The 23,246-nt window shown below is 45.3% G+C and overlaps 1 protein-coding gene across 3 annotated transcripts in view; it reads left to right on the top strand.

Moving 5' to 3' along the window:
* LOC119174807 (cubilin) overlaps positions 1-23,246 on the top strand; it is a 277,061-nt gene that overhangs the window by 194,082 nt on the left and 59,733 nt on the right. For 2 of the 3 annotated variants that reach the window (XM_075895087.1, XM_075895088.1), the window contains one exon: positions 13,792-13,969. In XM_075895087.1, coding sequence (XP_075751202.1) covers positions 13,792-13,969 — 178 coding nt within the window. Of the gene's footprint in view, positions 1-2,976; positions 3,024-13,791; positions 13,970-23,246 lie in introns of those variants that run through there. The other variant, XM_075895089.1, reaches the window with a different exon arrangement.

The raw sequence follows: 23,246 nt of genomic DNA, 5'->3' as shown, positions 1-23,246 counted from the left end.
GATGATGATGATGATGATGATGATGATGACGACGACGACGACGACGACGATGATGATGATGATGATGATGATGATGGTGATGATGATGATGATGATGACGACGACGACGACGACGACGACGACGACGGCGACGATGATGATGATGATGATGGTGATGGTGGTGGTGGTGGTGGTGGTGGTGGTGGTGATGATGATGATGATGATGATGATGATGATGATGATGATGATGATGATGATGATGATGATGATGATGATGATGATGATGATGATGATGATGAACCTTATCTACGCCAACGCCTGTCGGCTTCACCTCCGAATGACCTTCGCTGCCCAAACGGCCTTACGCTCACGTACATGTACTCAACATACGCGTGCCCGTGTCAAAGCACATGCTACGGAGTAGCCGAGAAAACAGGCTTTGGTCGACCACCACGTAGTGCTTCGCACTGTTTCATAGCCGTTCCTATAGGATTTTTAGGCTTCCTTTCGTCGGCTCGTTTCGGTGCATGTTCATGCTTATTTTATGTCGTTTGTGTGCTTCACCGCATTATATCTTCCTTATTCACGTGTCCTGGTTCCTTCACCCTTCTTTAGCTTTATTGCTGTGTCTGTTGCCCGTGATTTCCTACCACCCATCAGCGGCAGTGGAAGTGTGGATGTATACCACAGCGATACCCCGCCGACGTGTAGGAAGCACCTCGGCTAATGCTGAAGTCATGTTACCGTGTTCATTCGAAGAGTGTCTACCTTCCTGCAAGGCACTAAGCTCCGTTTAGAAGTTCAAACAGTTGGTAACACGTTTGAAGCGTATTTATTCACCGGTATCAAACCGGAGCGGGGTGACCATGACAGTGACGAAGAGTGAAAACAAGCAACTTATCTAACATTTAACTGATTTTTGAAGTGTTTAGCTAATAACAAGATCCTTTTCTTACTCCTGTATCTCTTTTACTTATCTGGTCTAACCCGCTGTCTCTGCGCATGTCTGGTGGCTGAACAATAGTTCCATATTTCACTTACGCCGCAATGCTGTTCTTAATACTACTGCATAAACGCTTGTTCTCTTGTCTGATACTTGCTTACATAAGCAAAGAAAAGTCAGGTTGAAAGGTAACAGTGTAGGTAAAGAGAGGCATAGAAAGAAAGAAGGGTGGAGAAAATGCGTACAATCACATCCAGGCACTTCTGCATGCGTATAGTGAAGAGGGGTGCTCAGCGCTGCATCCACATTGCACGTACAACGAGAGGCACAAGCTGGAGAGAGAGATACACAACTTTATTTTTTAAAAAAGTGCAGTCTTTTCTTTTGCGCAACGCTAACTGTGCTTGTCTACTTCGTTGCTACTACTGTTCAGAGCCACTGCCCAGTGTTTGCGTTATACATGCAGTTTACCTTGTGCTGGTGTAGGGTGGTATACCACATATTTTTTTTTATTCTGGTTAACCCCCTTCGTTTGACCTCTCCTCTGTTTTCATTTTCTTCTTCAGTTTCAACCGAACCCACACACAGTTAGCGCTACATTGAACGGTTGGCTTGTTTCTGATCTGTGAAGCTTAGAACTACAAGAAGTGGAAACAGCTGGTCAGACCGTGATAAGAGAGAAAAGTTGGCGAGTAGACACGGACCCAAGAAAAGGGATAAGAACAACACAAACGCCAGGTTGTCTCGTTCTCTGGAGAACGCGTCTGACCGCTGACATGTTTTACTCCGACCTGTGAAGACTGCCACATTTTCGAAAGCCGGGCATCGTCGTCAACAGGAAAGCACTGCCGCACAGAGTTGGGATAGCTGGTCACTCGATAACTACAGGCCCACAGAATGAACAGCGGCGACCGTGATCATGCAAAGGCCACAGCTCGAGAGTGTACGCGAAGTACGACTCTAGATCGAGTGCGAGTCTTACACGCTGGCATTACGGTAGCTAGCGAGGAAGGCAGACCGGTCGATAGAGAAGCCGTGTGGAGCACCGACGAGGCCGAAGCCAGAGCTTGCTTGCCCAGCCTCATTGGAAGTCGGGAGGAAGCAAGAATAAGGCGCTGTTTCTTCTTTCCTCTCAGCCCGCTCATTTGCTGTACGGCTTCTCGAATCCGCTTCGAGTTGGCACGGCGGGAGGCCGGAAATAGCCTCGTTCTCTCGGCCTTCGTGTTCTTATGTTGCTTTTATTTTTTTATTTTTGCCCGCACTCGGCTTAGCGAAAGCCACCGATACTTACTTTAATTGAAGAGGAAGGGGAAGCGAGCATGTTAGTTCCTCTCTAAACTGGGAGGTATAATAGCAAGGCCAAGGTTTCATTGGCTGCAGTGTTCTCTCTGTGGTTTTTCTCTATTCTACCGACAATCTGAGTGTTGCATCGTATTCTCTGGTTTTTCTCGGACAAAACTGTTGTAATGTTCGCTACTTGGCCTGCCCTTTGTTTTTATTCACGGCGATATTCGTTTTCGTTGTCCATGGTGTGATTAATTGGTTGATCAATTGATTGATTGATTGATTGATATTCAATAGATAACTCAGTAGATATGTTCAGTTAACTTATTAGCTAGTAGGTAAGTATTTACATAGACATTCAGCTATATCCTTCCTTCTTTTTGTAGCAAAGCAAGATTCGTTCTACTGTATCAGGTGCAACTTTATGACTGCTTTATGGAATGCTTGATTCATTGAGTTATGTGTATTTGTTTAATTAATTAGCTTAGTCAAAGAAGAGGGATATTTTAGTATAGCGCACAAGCAGCTAGAGACGTTAAATTATGATGCCGTTTAAAGTCGCCGGTAAATATTTCCTTGTCCTTCTGTCCCATCTGAATAATGCCCTAAAACCCGCACATATACTGTCACACCTATTTCTGTCGATTTGCTTCTGGCGTGTATAAATTGGCGTTGCAAAAAAAATAATAATAACGACGAACTCCGGCTGAACTCAAACTCCAGGCCATTTTTCTTTCTCTTTTCCTTTGCTCCTCTCGTGACGTAGACAGCAACTGCTGCCCTCCTACCTGCACGACGCAACTAACGCCACTCGCAGGTAAGCGAACGGTGCCTATGGAACACATCACCCACCCCCTCGATCCGTGCGCAGTTTTGATAAATAACATAACGTCCTTATCAAGCCTACATTAACCCCAGAGAGAGCCAGTTTTTTAGGGGCGAAGCTCCTTAGGGCGTGGGCTGTGCGTCCCCTGTAGCCTGTATGTAGCCACCTCTAGTTTAGTTCTTGCAGTGTTCACTAGATGGCGGTACCGTCCCCTGTATGTAGCCACCTCTAGTTTAGTTCTTGCAGTGTTCACTAGATGGCGGTACCGTCTCCTGTATGTAGCCACCTCTCGTTTAGTTCTTGTAGTGTTTACTAGATGGTGGTACTTGTAGCTGATGATGAAAAGATGCAAGATGTTATAAACTAGAAAGCGGTACTTGTAGTTGATGAAAGACGCGAGATCTTATAAAATAGGAATGATGTCACATATGGCGCGTGTCATTGGTTGAAGGCAATCGTTCGATTTAGTGCGGCGACGTACGCTAGGGGGAGCGATGTAATAAAATCGAGTGGGCAAAATGTACAGAGGATTCATGGTTTACCAGGTTTACCTCCGGAGCTTCGCCCACTCATCATCATTCACTTCGTGGATATGGCGGAATTTTTGTGTGTGTTTGTGTGGGACAGTATAGAGTGTTTCGACAACCTACACAGCACAATATCCAAAACTTGTGGTCTAAAACAGGCCAAAATAATACCAGTGTTCAAGAAAGGCGAGAGAACTGCCATATCTAATTATCGCCCCATAGCTATCCTTTCATGTTTTAGTAAAATAATAGAGAAGTGTATAGAGAAACGTATCACTAATTACCTGCCTAAGTTTTCCATTTTAACTCCTAGTCAGTTTGATTTTCTACCTGCTTTCTCGACTAATCTCGCATTGTTAACTTTCACTGATAAGATTAAAAAAGCTATTGATTCTGGTGAATTAGCTGGAGCATTGTTCATTGACATAACCCAAACTTTCGACTCACTTAATCACAGCACCCTGGAAACCAAACTCACGGCAATCGGTATTGTTGGACCTGCCCTAACACTCATTGAAAGTTACCTCTGTAATAGACAGCAGGCTGTTTATGTTCGCTCTACTTTGTCAGATTTTTTTTTCTACTAATCAGGGTGTTCCTCAAGGGTCGAATCTAGGCCCGCTTCTATTTTAATTTACATAAATGACCTTCCCCTTTCAGTTACTAACTCTCAGCCTTTTTTTTATGCCGATGACACTACAATACTAGCCACTGATAAATCAATTGACTCTTTAACGCTAAGATTACAAAAAGATCTAAATAACACCTTAAGCTGGTGTCTCACGAACTTCCTCAGTATTAACCCTAAGAAAACTGAATTCATGATATTCCACTCAGCTAACAAAGTTCTTCCCTTCCAAATTTCTATTAAACTAAATGGCTCACTCATTAACCCTGGCACTGAATGCTCTTTCTTAGGAATCATCCTCGACAGCAACCTAAAATACTCTAATCATGTTATTCATTTACGCAAAAAACTAGCGTTTTGTGTCAGGATCCTAATCAGAGCACGTACCTACATTACCACTTACTCTAATCAAGTTATATTTGGCTTTTATTCACAGCCGTATTAATTATTGCATCACCACATGGCGAAACACATACCTCACCCACTTATATCCCATTCAACACATTCAAAACCAAGCCATCGGACTAATGATTTTCAGCTCATTTTGTTCTAGTGCATCATCATTACTTCGTAACTTCGAGATACTTTCTATATTTAGTTTATTTAAATATAACCTCATTATTATGCAGTTCAAGTCATTGCACCATCTTGTTCCATCAAGCGTCTTTTATCCTAATTCTTTGTCTAACCTTAACCATATTAGATTCGTTTCAAATGAAAAATTTTTTACTACCTACTATCCACACTAATCTTGGTCGCCACACTGCACATTTCTCAGGATTATCATTATGGAATTCAATGCCATCTCACATCAAACAATGCTCGACGATTGGCTTATTTAAAAAAAACAATTGTATTCGTATTTGATAAACTACTGGATGTTTTTACCCTTCTATATTGTTTATTCCACTTTTCTTTTTACTTGTTTCTTAGTTAGTGTTGGTTTTATCAATTCACTCATCTCTCTGTTCTCACTGTTACTGCTAATTGAGTAAATTTCGTAATGTCATTTTGGACAGGGGGTCCCCCTGCAGCCTTGTGCTTTCGGACCTCCTCCGAAATGCCGTTCCCTTTTCTGGGCTAATAACTGAAAAATATACTTGAAAATAAACTCTGTCACGTGCGGAGAACGAGTCACGCCACCTAAGCAAAGAAGCCACGCATGGCGTTACTGGTAAAGCGTCACGTCACTTTCTATACTCTCGTTTAGGCAGTAGTGATGCTGACAAAACAGTGAGAACCACCAAGCTGCACGACGTAGGTTAGGGTGGCCCCACTGGTGTGTACAACCACTGAGACTGAAAGAAAAAAAAAAGCTACGTCCATGTAACGCCAAGCAGAACCATTCGCTTTCGTTTAAGGGGGGGCGCGGCAAGTAAAGTGCCGATTTTGGTCAAAATATGCGATTTTCTGATTTATTTTTTTTTCGTAATCTTCAGACCTTCAACTTCCTTGTTCTAAAATATTACAGCAAAACGTGCGCTACAAATCCCGCAAATAGTGTTTTTGCCGAGGCTAGTCGCCGAAAAGTGCGAAAAAAAAGCCCCTGAAACGGTGTTGTTCACGCCGCACAAACGCGCCAAGTTGTTGACCGTGGGCCGTCATTTTGGTAGCTTTGGAAAGAGGAGAAAGCCGGCTTCCCGATGGTCGCGGTCTCGTATTTCGCCGAGTGAAAATAAAAGCGCGAGGAGCAAGTAAAAAAACGAAAACGAAGAACGGCAATTGGCTGCGCGGGTCACGTGGTAGCAGGCGCGACCTCTTACTGGTCAAAGCTGCGCCGCGCACCTTGGCAACCTTGGAAGCGCGAGCGCATCTGCGGCCGCCGAGTCGAGAATCATCCGGCGTGCGCTTCGTTTTTTGCCAGTTGGCTGTTTTTGTGATAGTTCGCGTGCTTTTTTTACCAAGCTTTGTTTACATCGGTGGTCTCTTCTGAGTGCTTGCTCATACTGCGGTGCTATGTTGTCGCAAAAAAAGTTCCGGAGCGTCCACAAGTACGGCAAGCGTCGGAAAGCTTGGAACAAAGGGCAGACGACTGCGGCTGCCGTCCCAGTCGCAGTTCCGGACGGAGCATGCTCTTCAAGCGTCACGGAGCCTCTACTCAGACCCTTCGCTGATTGTTGTGAGGCCGAGAGTGTGGAAGGTGCCACATCGTCGTATGTCAGACCGCCGGATGCCGTCGACCGTGATGGACGCTCTCGCGAACCCGATTGCGGTGGCACCGCGTCGGCAGCCGTTGCAACTCCGGGCGTGCGCGCGTCGAACATTCTATCGCGAGTTTCGGCCCAGATTCCGAGCAGTGAAGAAATCGCGCAGCGGGCGCAGACAAGGCGGGATGTTTTGGATGCCGTAGCATCGAAATCCGCTTCAAAGCGGAAGCTCGAGCTTCTGAACGAAGGCTGCGACGAAAATGACGGCGGTAAGGACTCCACATTCTTCATTGTAAATAAGAAGATGCTGAACGGTCTGCTTTCGTCAGTAAAGTGCAACAAGCGCGACGAAGGGTCGATACGCCTCGAGACTACGCACTGCCTTGGACTCGCGGCGAGGATGGAACTTTTTTGTGACAATTGTGGCATAGTGAACAGTGCGTGGTCGTCCCCGAGGTGCTCCGGGCAACAAAAAACGAACCCCTTTGAGGTAAACGTGCGTGCTTTGAGGGCTGTGCAGTCAGTTGGCAGAAAACAATCTGCCATAAATGACATTTTTTCTGCGATGGACATTTCGCATCGAGCACTGCACCACAAGTCCTACCAGAGACTGCAAAGGAAGTACAGCCACCCTGCCACCACATCAGCTGCCACCCGCATTGAAGCAGAAAGTGCACAGAAGGTGCATGACATTTACAAGGACCTAGGAGGAGTGCCAGGCAACATTGACGTCATTTACGACGGCACGTGGATGACGAGGGGGCACAGAAGTCATATTGGCGTGGGCTGTGTAATCGAGCTGTACACAGGCTTGGTCTTGGACCACTGTGTCCTGTCCAACTACTGCCAAGGCTGTGCTGTTGGCCCCAAGCCTGGTGACGACAACTATGAGGAGTGGCTTGAGAAACACAAGCCACAGTGCCAAAAGAACACCGATGCTAATGCAGGCCAAATGGAAGTAGAAGCAGCGAGGATCATGTTTGAAAGATCGTTTACCAAGTACAAGCTTCGATACATCAATGTGCTCTGCGACGGTGACAGCCGTACGTACCTTGCCCTCACGCAAGACAAGGTGTATGGCTACATGTTGATTAAGAAACAGGAGTGTGTGAACCATGTGAAAAAAAGAATGGGCACTTCCTTGCGCAACCTTCTTGATGAGCACAAATCCAAAGGCCGAGGACTGAGCATGGGTGGCAAAGGCCGGCTGACGCAGGGCCTTATAAAGAAGTTGACGAATTATTATGGCTGGGCCATTAAGAGCCACCCCAACGATGTTCCTGGCATGGAGAGGGCCATCATGGCCACTTATTACCATGTAACATCGACAGACCAGGATCCACACCACGACCTGTGCCCAAGTGGGACTGACTCCTGGTGCCCGCACAATCAGGCATTGGCCAAGGGAGAGCCGCTGCCGCCTCACAAACATAAACTGCCCCCTCACGTGCGAGTGGCACTGCTGCCAATCTACAAGCGCCTCTCGAACAAAGAGCTCCTTGAAAGGTGTGCGCAGGGAAAAACCCAGAACGCTGTGGAGAGTATGAACAGCCTCATTTGGTCACTCCAGTCCAAGAGCCAGTTCGCCTCCCTTCGAAGTGTGGAAAGTGCAGTTGCAGATGCAGTCTGCCGTTTCAATGGTGGCTGCAAGAGTGCGCTGCAAGAGATCACTGCTCAACTGGGCTTCAATCCAGGAGACTGCTCTTTGCGGCGAGCAGCAGAAAAGGATGCCAAAAGGGTGAAGAGGGCTCAAAAGGCGCATTGTTCCACGACAAAGAAGCGCAAAACTGGGTTGCGCTCTACAGAGGCCAAGGCCACAGCATCTCAGGATTACTGCCCAGGAGGATTCTGAGTGTTTTAGGCATGTTGTGAACTTCCAAACAAGAGTGAACTTTCAAAGTCAGTTTTCTCAACTCTTGATTTTCGCCTATGTGCCTTCGCTAGAACATCTGTCATTTTTTAACAAAGACTGATAGAATCGTTCCGTTTTTTGCACTAGGCTCAGGAGGCCTTTAGCAGTGCAATAAAGCTTTATCTCTCTTCTTACTCATCATTTAAAATTTTTAGAACACATTTTATAATTACTGCGATGTGTGCGCAAAACAACATCCATGTTTTGGAAATTTTATTTATGGTTACAAGAACTAGAAAAATCAACTAATAGCTTCTTTGCACAAGTTGATGCTTTGGGAACATAATAATATGAAAAAATAATTTCATTTAGCAATAATTATCCCTTTAAGTGTGAAGTAATTAGTATAATTATGCTTGTAACTCAAAAAGTACAAGAGGTATTTGAAAACGGTTTTCATATTTGGAATCCTCACAATCATCCACATACACACACCAAATTTCATCACAAACAGTACATTAATAAAAAAATTAGTTTTACTTGCCACGTCCCCCCTTAAGCTTAGGTCGCGGTTAGTTTCCGTCCGGCTAAGGAAAAAAGTCTCAGTTCGAGTGATCTCTGCTGAGAAAACCAGGTGGTGAGTACGAGTCTGTCAGTGAGTCCTAGACTCAAAATTCATTTTATCAGCGAGCCTGTGTGAACTCCACATTTCTTTTTTTCTTTTTTGCCAACCTATGAACTACGAGTGCTCTCAGAATGCGCGTGGACGTCGCTGTGCGAACGTTGCGAACAGCGATGCATGAATGCATGAATCTTCGAAAGGCCAGAACGCGTCCGACGGCAGTTTGCGCAAGAGAAGGCTCGCTTCTATTTCGGGATTGTGAAAAAGCGGCCTTCTACACGCCTCCACACGCTCGGGACGTTTCCACTTGACGCGATGAAAACCAGGCCGCCTCTTTCATTCTTGCACTCGCTCGTCAGGTTCGTGGTCGAGGCTGCGTTGCGCAAGTCTCCCTGCCATCAAAGAGAAAACGCTTGTGCGTGACGATATGGTCACGACACTGCCTTCTTCTTGGGCACCGTCGAAGAAGAGAGAGAAAGAGAAATTGACATTTATTCTCGAAACAGTGTTGCGAGTGATGACCGGTATCGCCTTCAGATAGGAGAGCTCCAAAGCCCTAAAACATTCAAACCTGGCTTTTCTCTTTTTTTTTTGCTACAAAGTTGTACAGAGATCATATGTTGTGGAAAAAATATTAATTAGTCAGTAAAGTGTTAATTACAAAAGTAAAATCTTGTCACATTCACATTTTCTAATACACTGGCGTAGAAGAAAGCAAACACGAAATCAGCGGGATATATATTAACTTTAAGAAGTATTTGATGAATACGATATCAATAAGCATCTATGAATACTCGCCGCTTAGTACACGTTGCAGTTAAAAACTTTTTTTTCAGTTAAACACCATATTATAGAAAATCATGACCACACGCAATCTTGCAACAGGCGCGAATCTATGCAGTGTTCTGATTAATAAACATATTTCTAGACGCTCCGTTTCTGTAACTCTGTTTACTCGTTCTACCCACGCACTATCAAGCAATACTATACTGCAATGGTGTTTTGATATTTTGTCTTTAAAAATGTGTTTTAAAACCACGCTATCGTTCCGGTAACGTGCAATGCTGCTTCGAATTTCATTATGCGTCCGGTGTAGGCGTTAATTACAAAAAAGGGTTAATGCTGCTGTTCCTGTGGATAGGGGGCACGCCCGCCCATGTGTTTCCTCTGTTGCTTAAAAAATTTCACAAGAAGAAGGTTATCATGAACCGTCAACTATAGCTCGAACCAACACCTTGCTGAAAATGGGGAGTACTCAGAATTATTTTTTTACATAATGCTTTCCATGTGACCCGAAACGGACAACAATAATGGCCCAATGTCCAACAAGTGAACTCGGAAAACTTGTGGTTTATATCAATTAAAACTAATTAGCGCTAAGATTGAACAAGACGGTCACATCAAAAGAACCTCAGTCAAATCTGTCGACTTCGAGCTATAAATGTCGTAAAATATTGACAGAAACCTAGAATTGTTTTTGTTATCGTTTTGTTTTCTTTTAAGAGAACGGTAACGAACCTGTATGTTTTATTTCACGAATGCGCTTATTTCTAAATGAAACAGTCGTGAAAAGTTATGCTTATATTACGCAGCCGCTGTTCCCATTTGGTAACAAACTTGATTGATTGATTTGATTGAATAATTAGTTGATTGACTGGCTTGATTAATAATTATAATAATGATTGATTGATTGATTGATTGATTGGGTGATTGATTGATTGATTGATTGATTGATTGATCGCAACAAAATAGCCAGTGAGTTTTGCAAATGTTTTGCGAAATTTTCATCCGTACAGAAAGCAGATGCTGCGATCTGACCCTAACCTACGCAGGCAGTTGCGCTGCTGGGGAGACGGCGATCGCTATGCTGTTTATGCAAACAAGGCATCAGACGTGGAGGATCATTCAGTGATTCACCCCTTTTTAAACGTTCCATACACCATTACAATTTTTTTTCATAATGCTTTTTTAAAATTCTTACAAAAACATACAGCAACTATATGAAAGACAAAGACTCTTAAGTGGGTTTCGTAAGGAATATTGTGGGTTTATCGGAACAGCATATGGAACGTTTCAGTGGGGACGATGATTGACGTTATCGGGGAAGCCGCCTCAGTGCAGTACACAACAGCGTGCGATAAGCAAGAATATTTCGTCTCCAGTGTAGCTGCCGAGCACTGTAACGAGGAGATGTTGCCTAATGTGATTAAGCAGAAACGAAACAGCAGCTGTAGACAAAGACGATGGCAGCAGCGCTGGCTGCGCTGTTAGTCAGATGCACACAATGACAACGTATTCGTAGCGCTGCGCTGCTGCTTTATCATTCCCTTCTAAATGCAAAAAGTTGTCAATCAACATACCTACTCGACATGGTACTATCCGCGCCATTATATCCGCAGCCAAGTCAAGCACAGTCGGTGCTTGGAAGTATTTGAGCCGCGGCTAAAATCGCCTTCAAACGGCAGCGCTGGTCTCTGGATATTCGACATTTCATTAATAATAATAATAATAATAATAATAATAATAATAATAATAATAATAATAATAATAATAATAATAATAATAATAATTAGAATATAATAATAATATTAATAATAGTAATAATAATAATAATAATAATAATAATAATAATAATAATAATAATAATAATAATAATAATAATAATAATAATAATAATAATAATAATAATAATAATAATAATGTGCGGAACCGGTTTATTCGGCCAGGCTCGAGCTCAATCACGCCGGTGATGATATTCTTAGATGAAGAAGATGTACAGATGATGATGATTACAAAGAGAATAAAGAGTCATTCGCTTGTCGCGCTCACACTAATTCCCCCGCGCGGTGAAAGCGGCCGCCTGGTCGCTTGACAGTATTATGAAATGCGTCGCGCATAAGGCTTTAAACGAGATACGTGCACTATCTCTGTTCCTCGGCAACGATGATCAGGACTAGCGCTAAGAGGAGAAACGCGGTAATTGACAGGAGATGTCTTTTCGACCACCGTGTATGGCCCAATGAAGCGACTGATGAATTTGTCGCATAGGCCGGGGACGCGTAGTGGAGTCCATAGAAGAACTTCGTCACCAGGGGAAAAACTCACAACACGGCGAGACGAGTCGTAGCGAGATTTTCGAGTGTCTTGAGAGAGGCCGGTGTTAACACGGGCCTGGTGACGGCAGTGTGCGAGACGAGATAGGAATTCTTCAGAGAAAGGAGCCGTCGAGGGTGCAGGGGCCGAAAGGAAAGAGACATCCGGAGCGAAACTCGGCGAGCGACCATGGACGAGAAAAAATGGAGAAAAGCCGGTAGTGCGTTGAGCATCCGTATTATAGGCGAATGTCACGAAGGGTAGAATTGCATCCCAGTTCGTGTGGTTGGGGTGAATGTACATGGCGATCATGTCCGATAGGGTCCGATGAAACCGTTCAGTCAATCCGTTGGTCTGCGGGTGGTAGCTAGAAGTGGTCTTGTGAACAGTGTTCGAGGCACGCAAAGCTTGCTCGACAATGGAAGATAGGAAGACTTTGCAACGATCACTGAGGAGAATGCATGGAGCTCCATGACGCAAAAAGATGTGGCGAAGAAAGAAATCGGCGATCTCAGTGGCAGTCCCAGATGGTATAGAAGCTGTTTCTGCGTAGCGGGTAAGGTGGTCGACTGCCGTGACAATCCAGCGATTCCCATTGGATGATATAGGAAGAGGGCCATACAAGTCGATTCCAACGACTTCAAAAGGTGAGGCGGGACAAGGAAGAGGTTGCATTTAGCCAGCCGGAGCAGTTGTCGGTCGTTTTCGCCGTTGGCAATGGACACAGGAGGCGACGTACTTAGCGACGGCTGAAGAGAGGCCAGGCCAAAAACAACGACTTCGTATTTTGTCTTAAGTCTTGTGGTAGCCTAGATGAGCAGCGGTTGGATCATCATGAAAGGCTTCCAGAACTTCACGTTGCAGAGAACGTGGGATGACGGGTACCCACTTGTTGCCATCGATGTGGTAAACGTAGCGACATAAAGCATCACCGACAAGCTTAAATTGTTTAAGTTGTCGACGGAGTCTGGCGTTTCGAGGAGTAGTAGAGCCGGTCAAGCGGTCAACAATGGTGCGGCAGTATGGGTCGACACGTTGTTGTGAAACAAGGACGGATAGGGTGGCAGGTGATGAACTTAGCGCTGCGATTGGAGAGGTGCTGTTGTTTTGGAGTATCGATGGTGAATTGCTTCCGCTGGGCAAAGGACAGCGCGATAGAGCATCAGCATTTTGATGCTTCTTCCCAGATCTGTAGGTGACATCGAAATCATACTCCTGTAAGCGAAGCGCCCAGCGACCAAGGCGACCCGATAAGTTTTTCAGCGATGAAAGCCAGCATAGGGCGTTATGGTCGGTCACGACAGTAAAATGACGGCCGTGAAGATATGGTCGGAATCTTTGCACTGCCCAAACAACAGCAAGGCACTCCTGCTCTGTGATAGTGTAGTTCTTTTCTGGAGCGGTAAGAGCACGACTTGCGTAGGCAACGACGCGTTCGCGTTCGCGAGAGGTACTGGGATCGTTACCCAGCACCTCCACCACTTGTGAGGAACCGGTTTATACGGCCAGGCTCGAGCTCAATCACGCCGGTGATGATATTCTTAGATGAAGAAGATGTACAGATGATGATGATTACAAAGAGAATAAAGAGTCATTCGCTTGTCGCGCTCACAATAATAATAATAATAATTGAGAAAAAACAAAAAGTTTCCAACGCGCATGATAGGTCATGAAAATGATTGATTTTCTACATACTGAAGTTTAAACAGTGTAAAATCTACGTTTAGAACGGTGATTACAATTCACTATAGACAAAAAAAAGCGTAAACATAAGTAATATTGAGTAAACAGACAGGCTGGGAAGCCTCCAGTTTTGAAATGTCAGTGCTTGTGTGACCCAGGTAACATCACGTGACATGAACCCCCCCCCCCCCCCATTTCTCGTTGCAGAGTGTGACCGTATGTTCATCAGCAACCCGGACGGCCCCAAGAACGGCAGCTTCAGCGCCCCACACATGGAGAACCCGCTGGGCCATTCTCGACAGTGCATCTACACTTTCATCGCGCAGGGGAACGAGAGGGTCGACATCAACTTCACCCGCTTCAGGGTGCGAGGATCCTCTCCAGAGTGAGTGCCATGACCCGTGTGAATACTTCTTGCGTGTATACGATTTGCTAAGCCAATCTGCCTTATCAAGCCACGATAACGCAAAAAGACGTATCCTTGGACGATCGAGGTGGTCGGTTATATGGTATCATTCATTGATAAAGGGCATGAAATAGCATTTCAATGGCTTTCAAGTCATTCTGGAATAGTTGGCGATAAACGCGCCGATCGAGCTGCCCGTTCTGCTCATACTGAAGGCGATCAAATGTCAATTCCGCTCTTCAGAACTGACGCTGCACGGAAACTCTGCATGCTTGCTCGCAAGCGCACCACGTCACAATGGAACGAGTCACATTTCTTCCATGCACGGTTAGGTACTTTAGACCCAACTCTCAGTCTTCAAATTCCTCCGGAATCACGCCGACGAGACGCTACTATGCTGTGCAGATTATGGTTGGGCGTCGCATTGACCGATGCGTACGCGTTCCGCATATGAATGGCTGACACTGCTGCATGCGACCATTGCGACAGTGACGAAACAACTTGGCACATTCTGTGTGAATTCCCACAATACTGCTCGCAGAGACAGTCACTCTGTAATGCACTAGATGAACTGGACAACCAGACCCTTTCGGAAGAAAGAATCCTGCGCTACCGACAGGACTTTATGTCGCAGAAGAAGGCTGTGAAGGCGCTCCTGAGCTTCTTGCTTTTAACCAGCCTGTCCAAACGACTGTGATCGGAATCCCTTGAATGTGTGTGCATGTGAATGTTTTTTTCTTCTAATTTACTCTTTATCTCCATCTTTTTTCTGACCCTTATTTCCCCACCCCTGTACAGGGTAGCAAACCAGGTATTCTAGGTTAACTTCCCTGTCGCTTTCTTTTATTTCTCTCTCTCTCTCTCTCTCTCTCTCTCTCTACAAGCCACAAAATAAAAAAAAGGTAATCGCCCAAAAACTCAATACAAGTGGTTAACTAGCGCTGCTGAAATGTCCCGCCCCGGCGTCTTTCGCTGCTCAACAAACTGTTCATTAAGGTATTATTCAAAAATTAATTACGTCTGTCCAGAAATCATAATCCTCATTTTTAACGGACTGGTAGTCGGTAGTGAAATTTGGCCAATTTCTGTGGCACATACGTGCTATTGGCACATACATGCGTCCATACTACGTGATTGCGCACATAACATGGATGAATTTTAGTTTTGCCTTGACAACTTCGTCGTACAAAAAAAAAGAAAAACGTTGCACGTACAATAGAGAACACAAAGCAGGCACCCAGTAAAAACGTAAGTACAGGTGATGTGCTTCAGAAAGTCCTCGGATTATATTCCGAAAACAAGCTTGACCACTTGATAAAATGAAAATAGGATAAGTCTATATTTTATGATACGCATCTATAGTCAGCCCCACCAACCACCAACATCCATTTTTCCTCAAGCTAACAAATGTAGTACATATATTCCGATGACCGCCATTCTTCTGCGTAAGAAAGGTAGAAGGAAGACAATTAATCTGTTCTTTTGATTATGTTACTCTTTTTTGTTCATGTCTCATTTCGTTGTACTCTATAGAGTTTATTACGCGTTAATCTGTGCTTTTTCAGTGAGAAAGTATCCGTAATTTTGAATGCCACAAACTGGGAAATTAAGCTACAGAAACAAAACAAAATGAAGAACAGCAGTTCATGTGGTCCTGACCTCACAATAAAGTTGTCCCACGGACACCTTTTTGTGTCGTAACTGAATATGTCTTTTTACGGCAATGAATCATCCATTTATTTTATCATATATAGTAACACCTTACAGATTTCTGATCTGCTGCAGCTTCGATATTCCGTGAACAGTGCAACCACGCCAAGATTCTACCATTCTGCGGGCACCGTATAACGTAGGTAAGAGCAAAATCGTGCAGGATAATCTAATTTATTTCCGAAATTCTCTTTGAAACATCTCTAACTGCCCGTGAGTTTCTTTGGGACGTTATACGCCATGACTAAAAGTATAGCGTCCGCACAGTCACAGAATCCAATAACAATGGCGAGAAGGCGGTCTGAAACCTCGTATATCGTGAGCGAGCACTTGGCTTTATCAGAGTATCCTACTTTACGCTCCTTCGGGTCTCTCCTCCGCCACTCGGATTTCAGTAAGCGGATTTTTTGCAGATTCTGACCGTAGAGCACCGGCGCATCCCATATATTGCACACACATACTCACCGAAAGTGCGCAATGAGCGGATCGAACTACTAGTATACGTGTGTGTCCGCCCGCTAAAGTGGCAAGCCCGTCTGAGATCGATTTGGAGGTTCGGCCAGAGCTGAAACATTGATGTGCCTAACGCAGTGCTTCGGCAGTTCCGTGCAATGTTTCAAGGGCTGCATCGTTAGCAAATCCGAAGGCATGTTCGATAAACTTGTGTTCAGGAACGCCTCTCGTCCGGCCAGTACCGGTCTGTACCGGTCCGGCCAGTACCGGTCTTGACAGTACCGGTCTGTACTGAACGTTTCTATACTGCACGCGACAAGTTGTACTCTCGTGTATTTTGTAATTTAAGCATGCCTCGTAATTTGAAATCATGGCATTTAGCCACTTCCCAGTTCTAACTAGTTGCCCCGCCGTTGTGGTCTAGTGGCTAAGGTACTCAGCTGCCGACCCGCAGGTCGCGGGATCGAATTCCGGCTGCGGCGACTGCATGCATTTTCGATGGAGGCGAAAATGCTCTAGGCCCGTGTGCTCAGATTTGGGTGCACGTTAAAGAACCCCAGATGGTCAATATTTCTCGAGTCCTCCACTACGGCGTCTCTGATAATCATATGGTGGTTTTGGGACGTTAAACCCCACATATCAATCAATCAATCAATTAGTTAATCAATCAATCAATCAGTTCTAACTAGTTAAAGACAACATGTATTTTTGTGTACTTGTTACGTAGTTGAATAAACTCACTCAAACATTTAGCAAACGCGTTAAAACAAAGGAAGGTGTGCAGCCCGAAGCCACCACGATCTCTCGGGCACTTGTCCTACCAGCCCTGGAGGTTTAGTATTTGTGGTACTCGACAGCTCACCCAAAGACCATGGCATCGAATCCCAGCCGTGAAGGCCACATTTAGACAAAGCCCCGTGTGATTCTCCTTGGGTGCTCGTTAAAATACAGGAAGTCGTCCAAATTTCCGGAGCCCTCAACCCCGGCGTCCCACATAACCGTATTGTGGTTCTGGGACGTTAAAATCCAGCAATTTTCGTCATTATACGATGGTATCCTTGTGAGTGCCTGGAGTTGCAGACTCGTCTTGGCGGAGTCTTTCAGCTCTGTTCAACTGCTGCGATGTTAGTTTACGAATTCACCCCTCGTTGGTCATCTTAAGTACTCAACTCTGCAGGACCTGTTCGACGTGTTACAATCGCAACATATGAATTCCCAACAAATCTATGAAGTCGGTATACCCCAGAGTTGTTCATGAATTCCTGCATACCGTTCAGTGAACGAAAACTCAACAGCGCCTGCAACACTGCTCGCATTTACTCCAGCGCAGCGCGTTCGTCTCGCCCATCTTCGCTACCCAACTTCGCGAAAGAAGAAAACACCCGGTGATTTCCCCGCATCCTTCGCAGCTCAGCGACTTTCTCTCGCACACCCGGAAAACTAGGGCACACACAACAGAATACAGAACGGAAGCAATGCTACGAGGGCTCAGCGGTTAGAAACAGAAAGTAATTTCGCGGGTTGCGCGGGTTTTACGGCTTTCGGTATTATACGTACGAGCGGGCCGAGATATGTACTACGTCGGTCATCACGATGCCTGAATTTTTGTGGCCGTCGCTTTTTGTGGCCGTCGCTGTGGCCGTCTCTGTGGCCTCGCAGAAACGCGTTGACGCTTTGCTGAGCTTTACCGCTTCCATTTTCGTGGCAATGAACCCGACTACCAAGTGACGTCATAACTTCATAACAAAAATTTTTGCGGTAATTAAGCGTTCTATTATAGCTTTTACCCAGGAAATTTCGTCCTGCCTTTCTTTTTATAAAATAACCTTAAACTGAGACTAAGAGAAAGTGTTTTATGCACAAGAACTGAAGCAGTACTGTGACCGCGATATTCGTGCACACCGACTGACAGAAAGTTCAGTCTTTCCTCAAGTTGTATAGTGCGTCGACAAGTGCTATGGAACGTCAGTGCCATCGTGTCATGTGTTCCGAACTTAACGGAGACAGTTTAGGTAAGTTTCTGTTATTGCAGCGTTCATAAAACATGCACCGACGCTTATTAATCATAGGCGCCAACAGAAGCACCCGTATACAATAGTGGCTTTAGAGTGGCATATAGGTGTGCGCTGTAATTTCCCTGATCGACAAACTGCATCGAATGTAATTTACTCGATCTGGTCACATGAAGGCGCAAACATGGATGTAGAAGGGCAGTTTCTGTCACGGAAGTGATGTTATACCGGAGTTCCACAATGATACCTTTTAATGATACCCCCATCCCAGAGTAACATAGCCAACAAGTTCTTCTAGGTTGGTCAACGTCCCTGTGTTTCATTTCTCTGGTTTAATCCTTTTCTCTCTCAGTGATAACAGCTACAAAACCCCGTTACAAAGTCCTAATGTCAATGAACAAAACAGTGGAAGTTAGATAACCCTCACGCCACCTCAAAGCAATGACGAAAATCACACTGAATCGTAGCAGGAGTATTCAACCATTGAGTGAGTTACGACAACGATTATCACTGTACTTATCAGGAAAAGGTGAGCCAACTTGTCATGACACAAAATTCAGCAAGAATCCTCGTTAAATGAATTACTCCCCGATAACTTATCCCTTGTTTGAATGTCTCTTCATTTTCACAACAAGTACAACTTTTTCTTCGTTAGGTAAAACCAAAGAATTAAGCCAAGAAAGCCGTATGGAGATGTTAGGGGGTTTTTGAATAGGGGCCCCAGAAAAATTGTGTCGAGGTCACTACGCAAGTTCGAGACCCAAAAAGCGTTTTGGTTTTGCGTTGGGGACGCTATTTCTCAAATTCAGCGGGTGCCCCAAAGTCTGCCTCAAAAGCATTGCGTTATACAAACGTGACAGCTCTCGGCCAATGCTATAGAGTGACCTAGAGTAGGGCGAGTGTCCAAAGTGTCGCAGACTGTCTTCGAAAACTCTTCGCTCCTGCTTGACCCCTAACATGCACACGTAAAGGGCTATGCCCCAACTTTTCTGGGCCCCTATTCTAAAGCTCCTTATTTCCTTTAACGGTATAGGGCAGTAATTATGACGTAAATTGAAAGCAATTAAATTGGATGAAAAAGCAACCTTTTCGTTGTTAGGATTCGAACCCACAGCCTCCAAATTACGCGCCTGACGTTCCTCCAACGAAGCTTCAGTGACTAGGGTGCATCTCAGAGGTGAGACTAGATAGAGCCCGTAAACTCAATCAAAGGAAGTCGTAGACCATAACAGCGTTTAAAACGTGGGGCACATCAGTGTCAACTATGCTTCAGCTGTACAGAGCGCTCTTCTTGGGATATTTGCGGTATAGCACACCCGTGCTTTCCAACGCCGGAAAAACTAACATCAGGGTCCTGCAAAGCATTCAAGGCCAAGTCCTCCGCACGTGCTTGGGGCTACCTCGGTGTGCTAATACGTTAGCAACAATTGGTATTGCTAAAGACCATCAGATCACGACATATATAACTGTCGACACACTCCGGACACATATCCGTCACATATACAGAGTGCCTAACCACCACCTTGCTAGCTTGCCACTAGAAAGACCAAAGGCAGCGTTTTTCAAAGTTGTTGCGGCTAACCAGAATTCCATCTCGTGGAGATTCTCGCCCGCAACCATACCACTATCCCCAGAGTGGTGCATGAAAAGACCGACTGTGCACCTTGAAGTGCCGGGGATATCTAAAAAGGCAAGCCTGTCATCTGAAGCCCTCAAGCAGATCTCACTGGACCTCTTGCATTTGTCGTATGCTAACCGAATTCATGTTTACACGGACGGTTCGGTCTCGGGAAGTTCGACAGGTGCCTTTGTCATACCATCTCGATCAATCACCGTCAAGTTCAAGACATCACACGTCACGACATCTACGGTATCCGAGCTCGCCGCTCTTCGAGCCGCTGTGGAGTTTGTTACGCAAGAATCCCCTAGTAGATGGGCCATTTTCTGCGACTCCAAGGCAGCCCTTCAATGCGTGCGAAGTCTACGACGTGGAAACTACCACCAGATGGTGTATCGTATTAATGAAATTTGTCATCGCGCTGCTGATCAAGGACACGACATTGTTTTACAATGGTTGCCGGGCCACTGTGGCATCAGTGGCAACCACCTCGCTGACGACGCTGCCCGATGTGCCCACGTTGGAGCGCCCACACTGTTAATACCCTTGTCAAGAGTAGACGCAGCTAGAGAACTTCGTCACATCGCGCATAATGCCACGCTTGCGCACTGGAATTATCCACCCAACTCCAATCATCGCCCTAAAAATCTTAAGTCATTACTCCAGAAACAACTGCCATCCAAGATTTCTCGACGTGACGCTACAATGCTGTGCCGGCTGTGGACTGATATAGCGTTTACTAAGTCATTCAGCCATCGCATTGTCATGGCGGATTCATCCATGTGTGAAAGCTGCAACTGTATAGAGACTATTGAACATCTCTTGTGCCACTGTGCCCAATTTGATGAAGATCGCCGGACTCTCCAGTGTGCTTTGAATAGACTCGATGACCGGCCATTTAATGGAGCAAAGATCTTAGGAGCCTGGTCGCACAGCACATCAGCACAGAAAGCCACACGAGCCCTCCTGAGATACTTGACAGCAACTTCATTGAGGGACCGCCTGTGAAACTCGGCATTGTGTGTGTGATGTAACATGTGTCTATCCTTCTCTCTCTCTTTTATTCCCCTCTCCCCTCCCCATGTGTAGGGTAGCAAACTGGACGCATAGTCTAGTTAACCTCTCTACCTTTTCTACATTCCTCCTCTCTCTCTCTCAACGCCGCAAAAACAAAAGTTGTAGTGAGCCAGACAACGAAAATTATACCGGAAGTGTCAACCAGTTTCTCAGGGCCCTTTCTATAGAATCCGCAAACAAGAGCTCGCAAATGAGCACCGGTCAGACTGCTGGGCTTCCGTCACGTCGTACTAAATTATTTGATGAGTCATTCACAGCCTTCCCTTTCGAGCACTTCGACACTCGGGAACTTTCCGTCGGGCCTTTCTGCTTAGCATGCGTGCGAGTGCCCTCGTCGCTAATCCAATGACCATCACCTAGCGTGCTTTCGTTTTGCGCGCATCATTAATTCATTCGTTCTCCTTTTCTAGGGAACGCCTGGAATCACCTTTTACGTGTAACAACGTCAGCGTGAAAAGTTTCAGACGAGTTTGCGGACCTTGTTATAAAGCGCGTTAAAATTGACGTCTCGAAAATGAGTGGTAGCTGTGCATCAGCGGACTTTCAAAGTGCGCTCTGTGAAAAGCTGTTCCCAATAATGTTAATCCGAAAAGATGCGATTGTGTGGTACGGGTAAACGCGTGTCGAAGGCTTAATGCAGCTATAAGTTGGGACACTCTATTTATTCAAGCTTAGCGCTTCGCTTAGTAAAGGCAAACGCGTCACAGAATTACGTGCCTGAAGCTTCATTCTCAAACTTACTGTTGTTAGATTATTATTTCTTCCTTAATCCGATGTGCTTGAAGACACTTTCCGCGATGGTCAGTCAGTGGAGTTCGGAAGAAATTACTGCTAAGTATTTTTTTTCTAGTCTTACCGTCTAACGTTGGTTGCCGTCTACTAACTTTTTTTTTTCAAAGCAAGGAGGAGGAAGAGAAAGAAAAACAGAGAGGTTATCGAGTGCTCAGACAGGCTGGCTATCATGTGCTGGGAAAAGGGTAATATAAGATGACAGGATGACAATGAAGTAGAATTTAAATCGCACTTTTAAAGTCTATTCGCAAGAAACGCAACAACGCTCTCAGAGCTTTCCGTGACGCGAACGGTTCGGGCCTGTCTTCAAAGAAAAGCTCGTTAAGTCGCGTATGAGAAAACGCTGAAAAGGTTAGACATCCAAAGGTAACCTTTAGGGGCGAAGCTCTTTATAGCGGCACCCGTTCGTCCCCCGTAGTATGTAACGAGTATAACATTTTGACTTCCAAGGTCGTGCCGTTGAGAGACTTCTTCTGTGCGTTGTTGAACAATAAAAAGTAGTGCTCAATGTACATGTCAATGGCTGCTAATGGGGAATGAGAGACAGGAGCATTCGGCTTTAAGTTAACGCGCAGGCTGTGATCACCATTAGCAGCCATTGGCATGTACATTGAGCACTATCTGACAAGAAAAGGTTGCTACGTTATACTCGCTGGGTGTAACCTCCTTAGCTTTAGAAAGGTTTAGCGAGCGTTGAGCCGCAGTGCCATGAATACAATGAACTTGTATATACTATGAATGAACTCGAGGTGGTTAAAAATGGAAAGTAGATACGAAGCGCAAGCCGTAAGAAAGTAAAAGGCGAATTCTCCGCCTCTCATTTCCCATTAGCAGCCATTGTCATGTACATTGAGCACTATCTGAGTGAAAAAGTTTGCTACGTCATACTCGCTGGGCGTAACCTCCTTGGTTTTCGAAAGGTTTAGCGAGCGTTCGGCCGCAGTGCCATGAATACAGTGAACTAGTATATACCATCAACTCGAGGGGGTTAAAGGTGGGAAGTGGACCCGAAGCGCAAGCCATAAGAAAGTGTGCGTGTGCCACCTCTCGTTTAGTCCTTGGAATGTCCGCTGGATGGCGGTGCTTTTATATGGGGAATATATGATGAAAAGATGCGAGAAGGTGGTACTTAGAGTGTTGAATAGATGGACGAACGGACACATAGACAGATGCATGGATGGACGCATGAACGGACGCAGGGGCGGCTGCATGGACGAATGCAGGGACGGACGCACGAACAGACGCACGCACGGATGGGCTGATGGACGCATGGACGGTCACACTGACGGACGCATGGACGGACGGAAGCAAGAACGAGTGGACGGACGAATTCTTCACCCCACTCGCCATCATTCACTCCGTGGATATGCTGCCATTTTTTTTAAACTTCTTTTCTTAAACTTGTTTATGTAGGTGTAGATACGTGCGTTGTTGTCTTTATGTTTGTTCCTTCCACTTCCACATTTCTATATGTGCCTCTTTAATCATAACCTGTGCCCCTATTTAGGATGGTGAACTGCATCTTCAGGTCTGAGCCATTAACGTTTCACTACCTTGGTGATATACCAGCTGTTGCTGCGTCGCTGTGTTTCTT

This window comes from Rhipicephalus microplus, chromosome 5 (assembly GCF_043290135.1).
Source record: "Rhipicephalus microplus isolate Deutch F79 chromosome 5, USDA_Rmic, whole genome shotgun sequence".
Lineage (NCBI taxonomy): Eukaryota > Metazoa > Arthropoda > Arachnida > Ixodida > Ixodidae > Rhipicephalus > Rhipicephalus microplus.
Note: the sequence above shows the minus strand (reverse complement) of the source record. Positions and strands in the feature narration are given on the sequence as shown.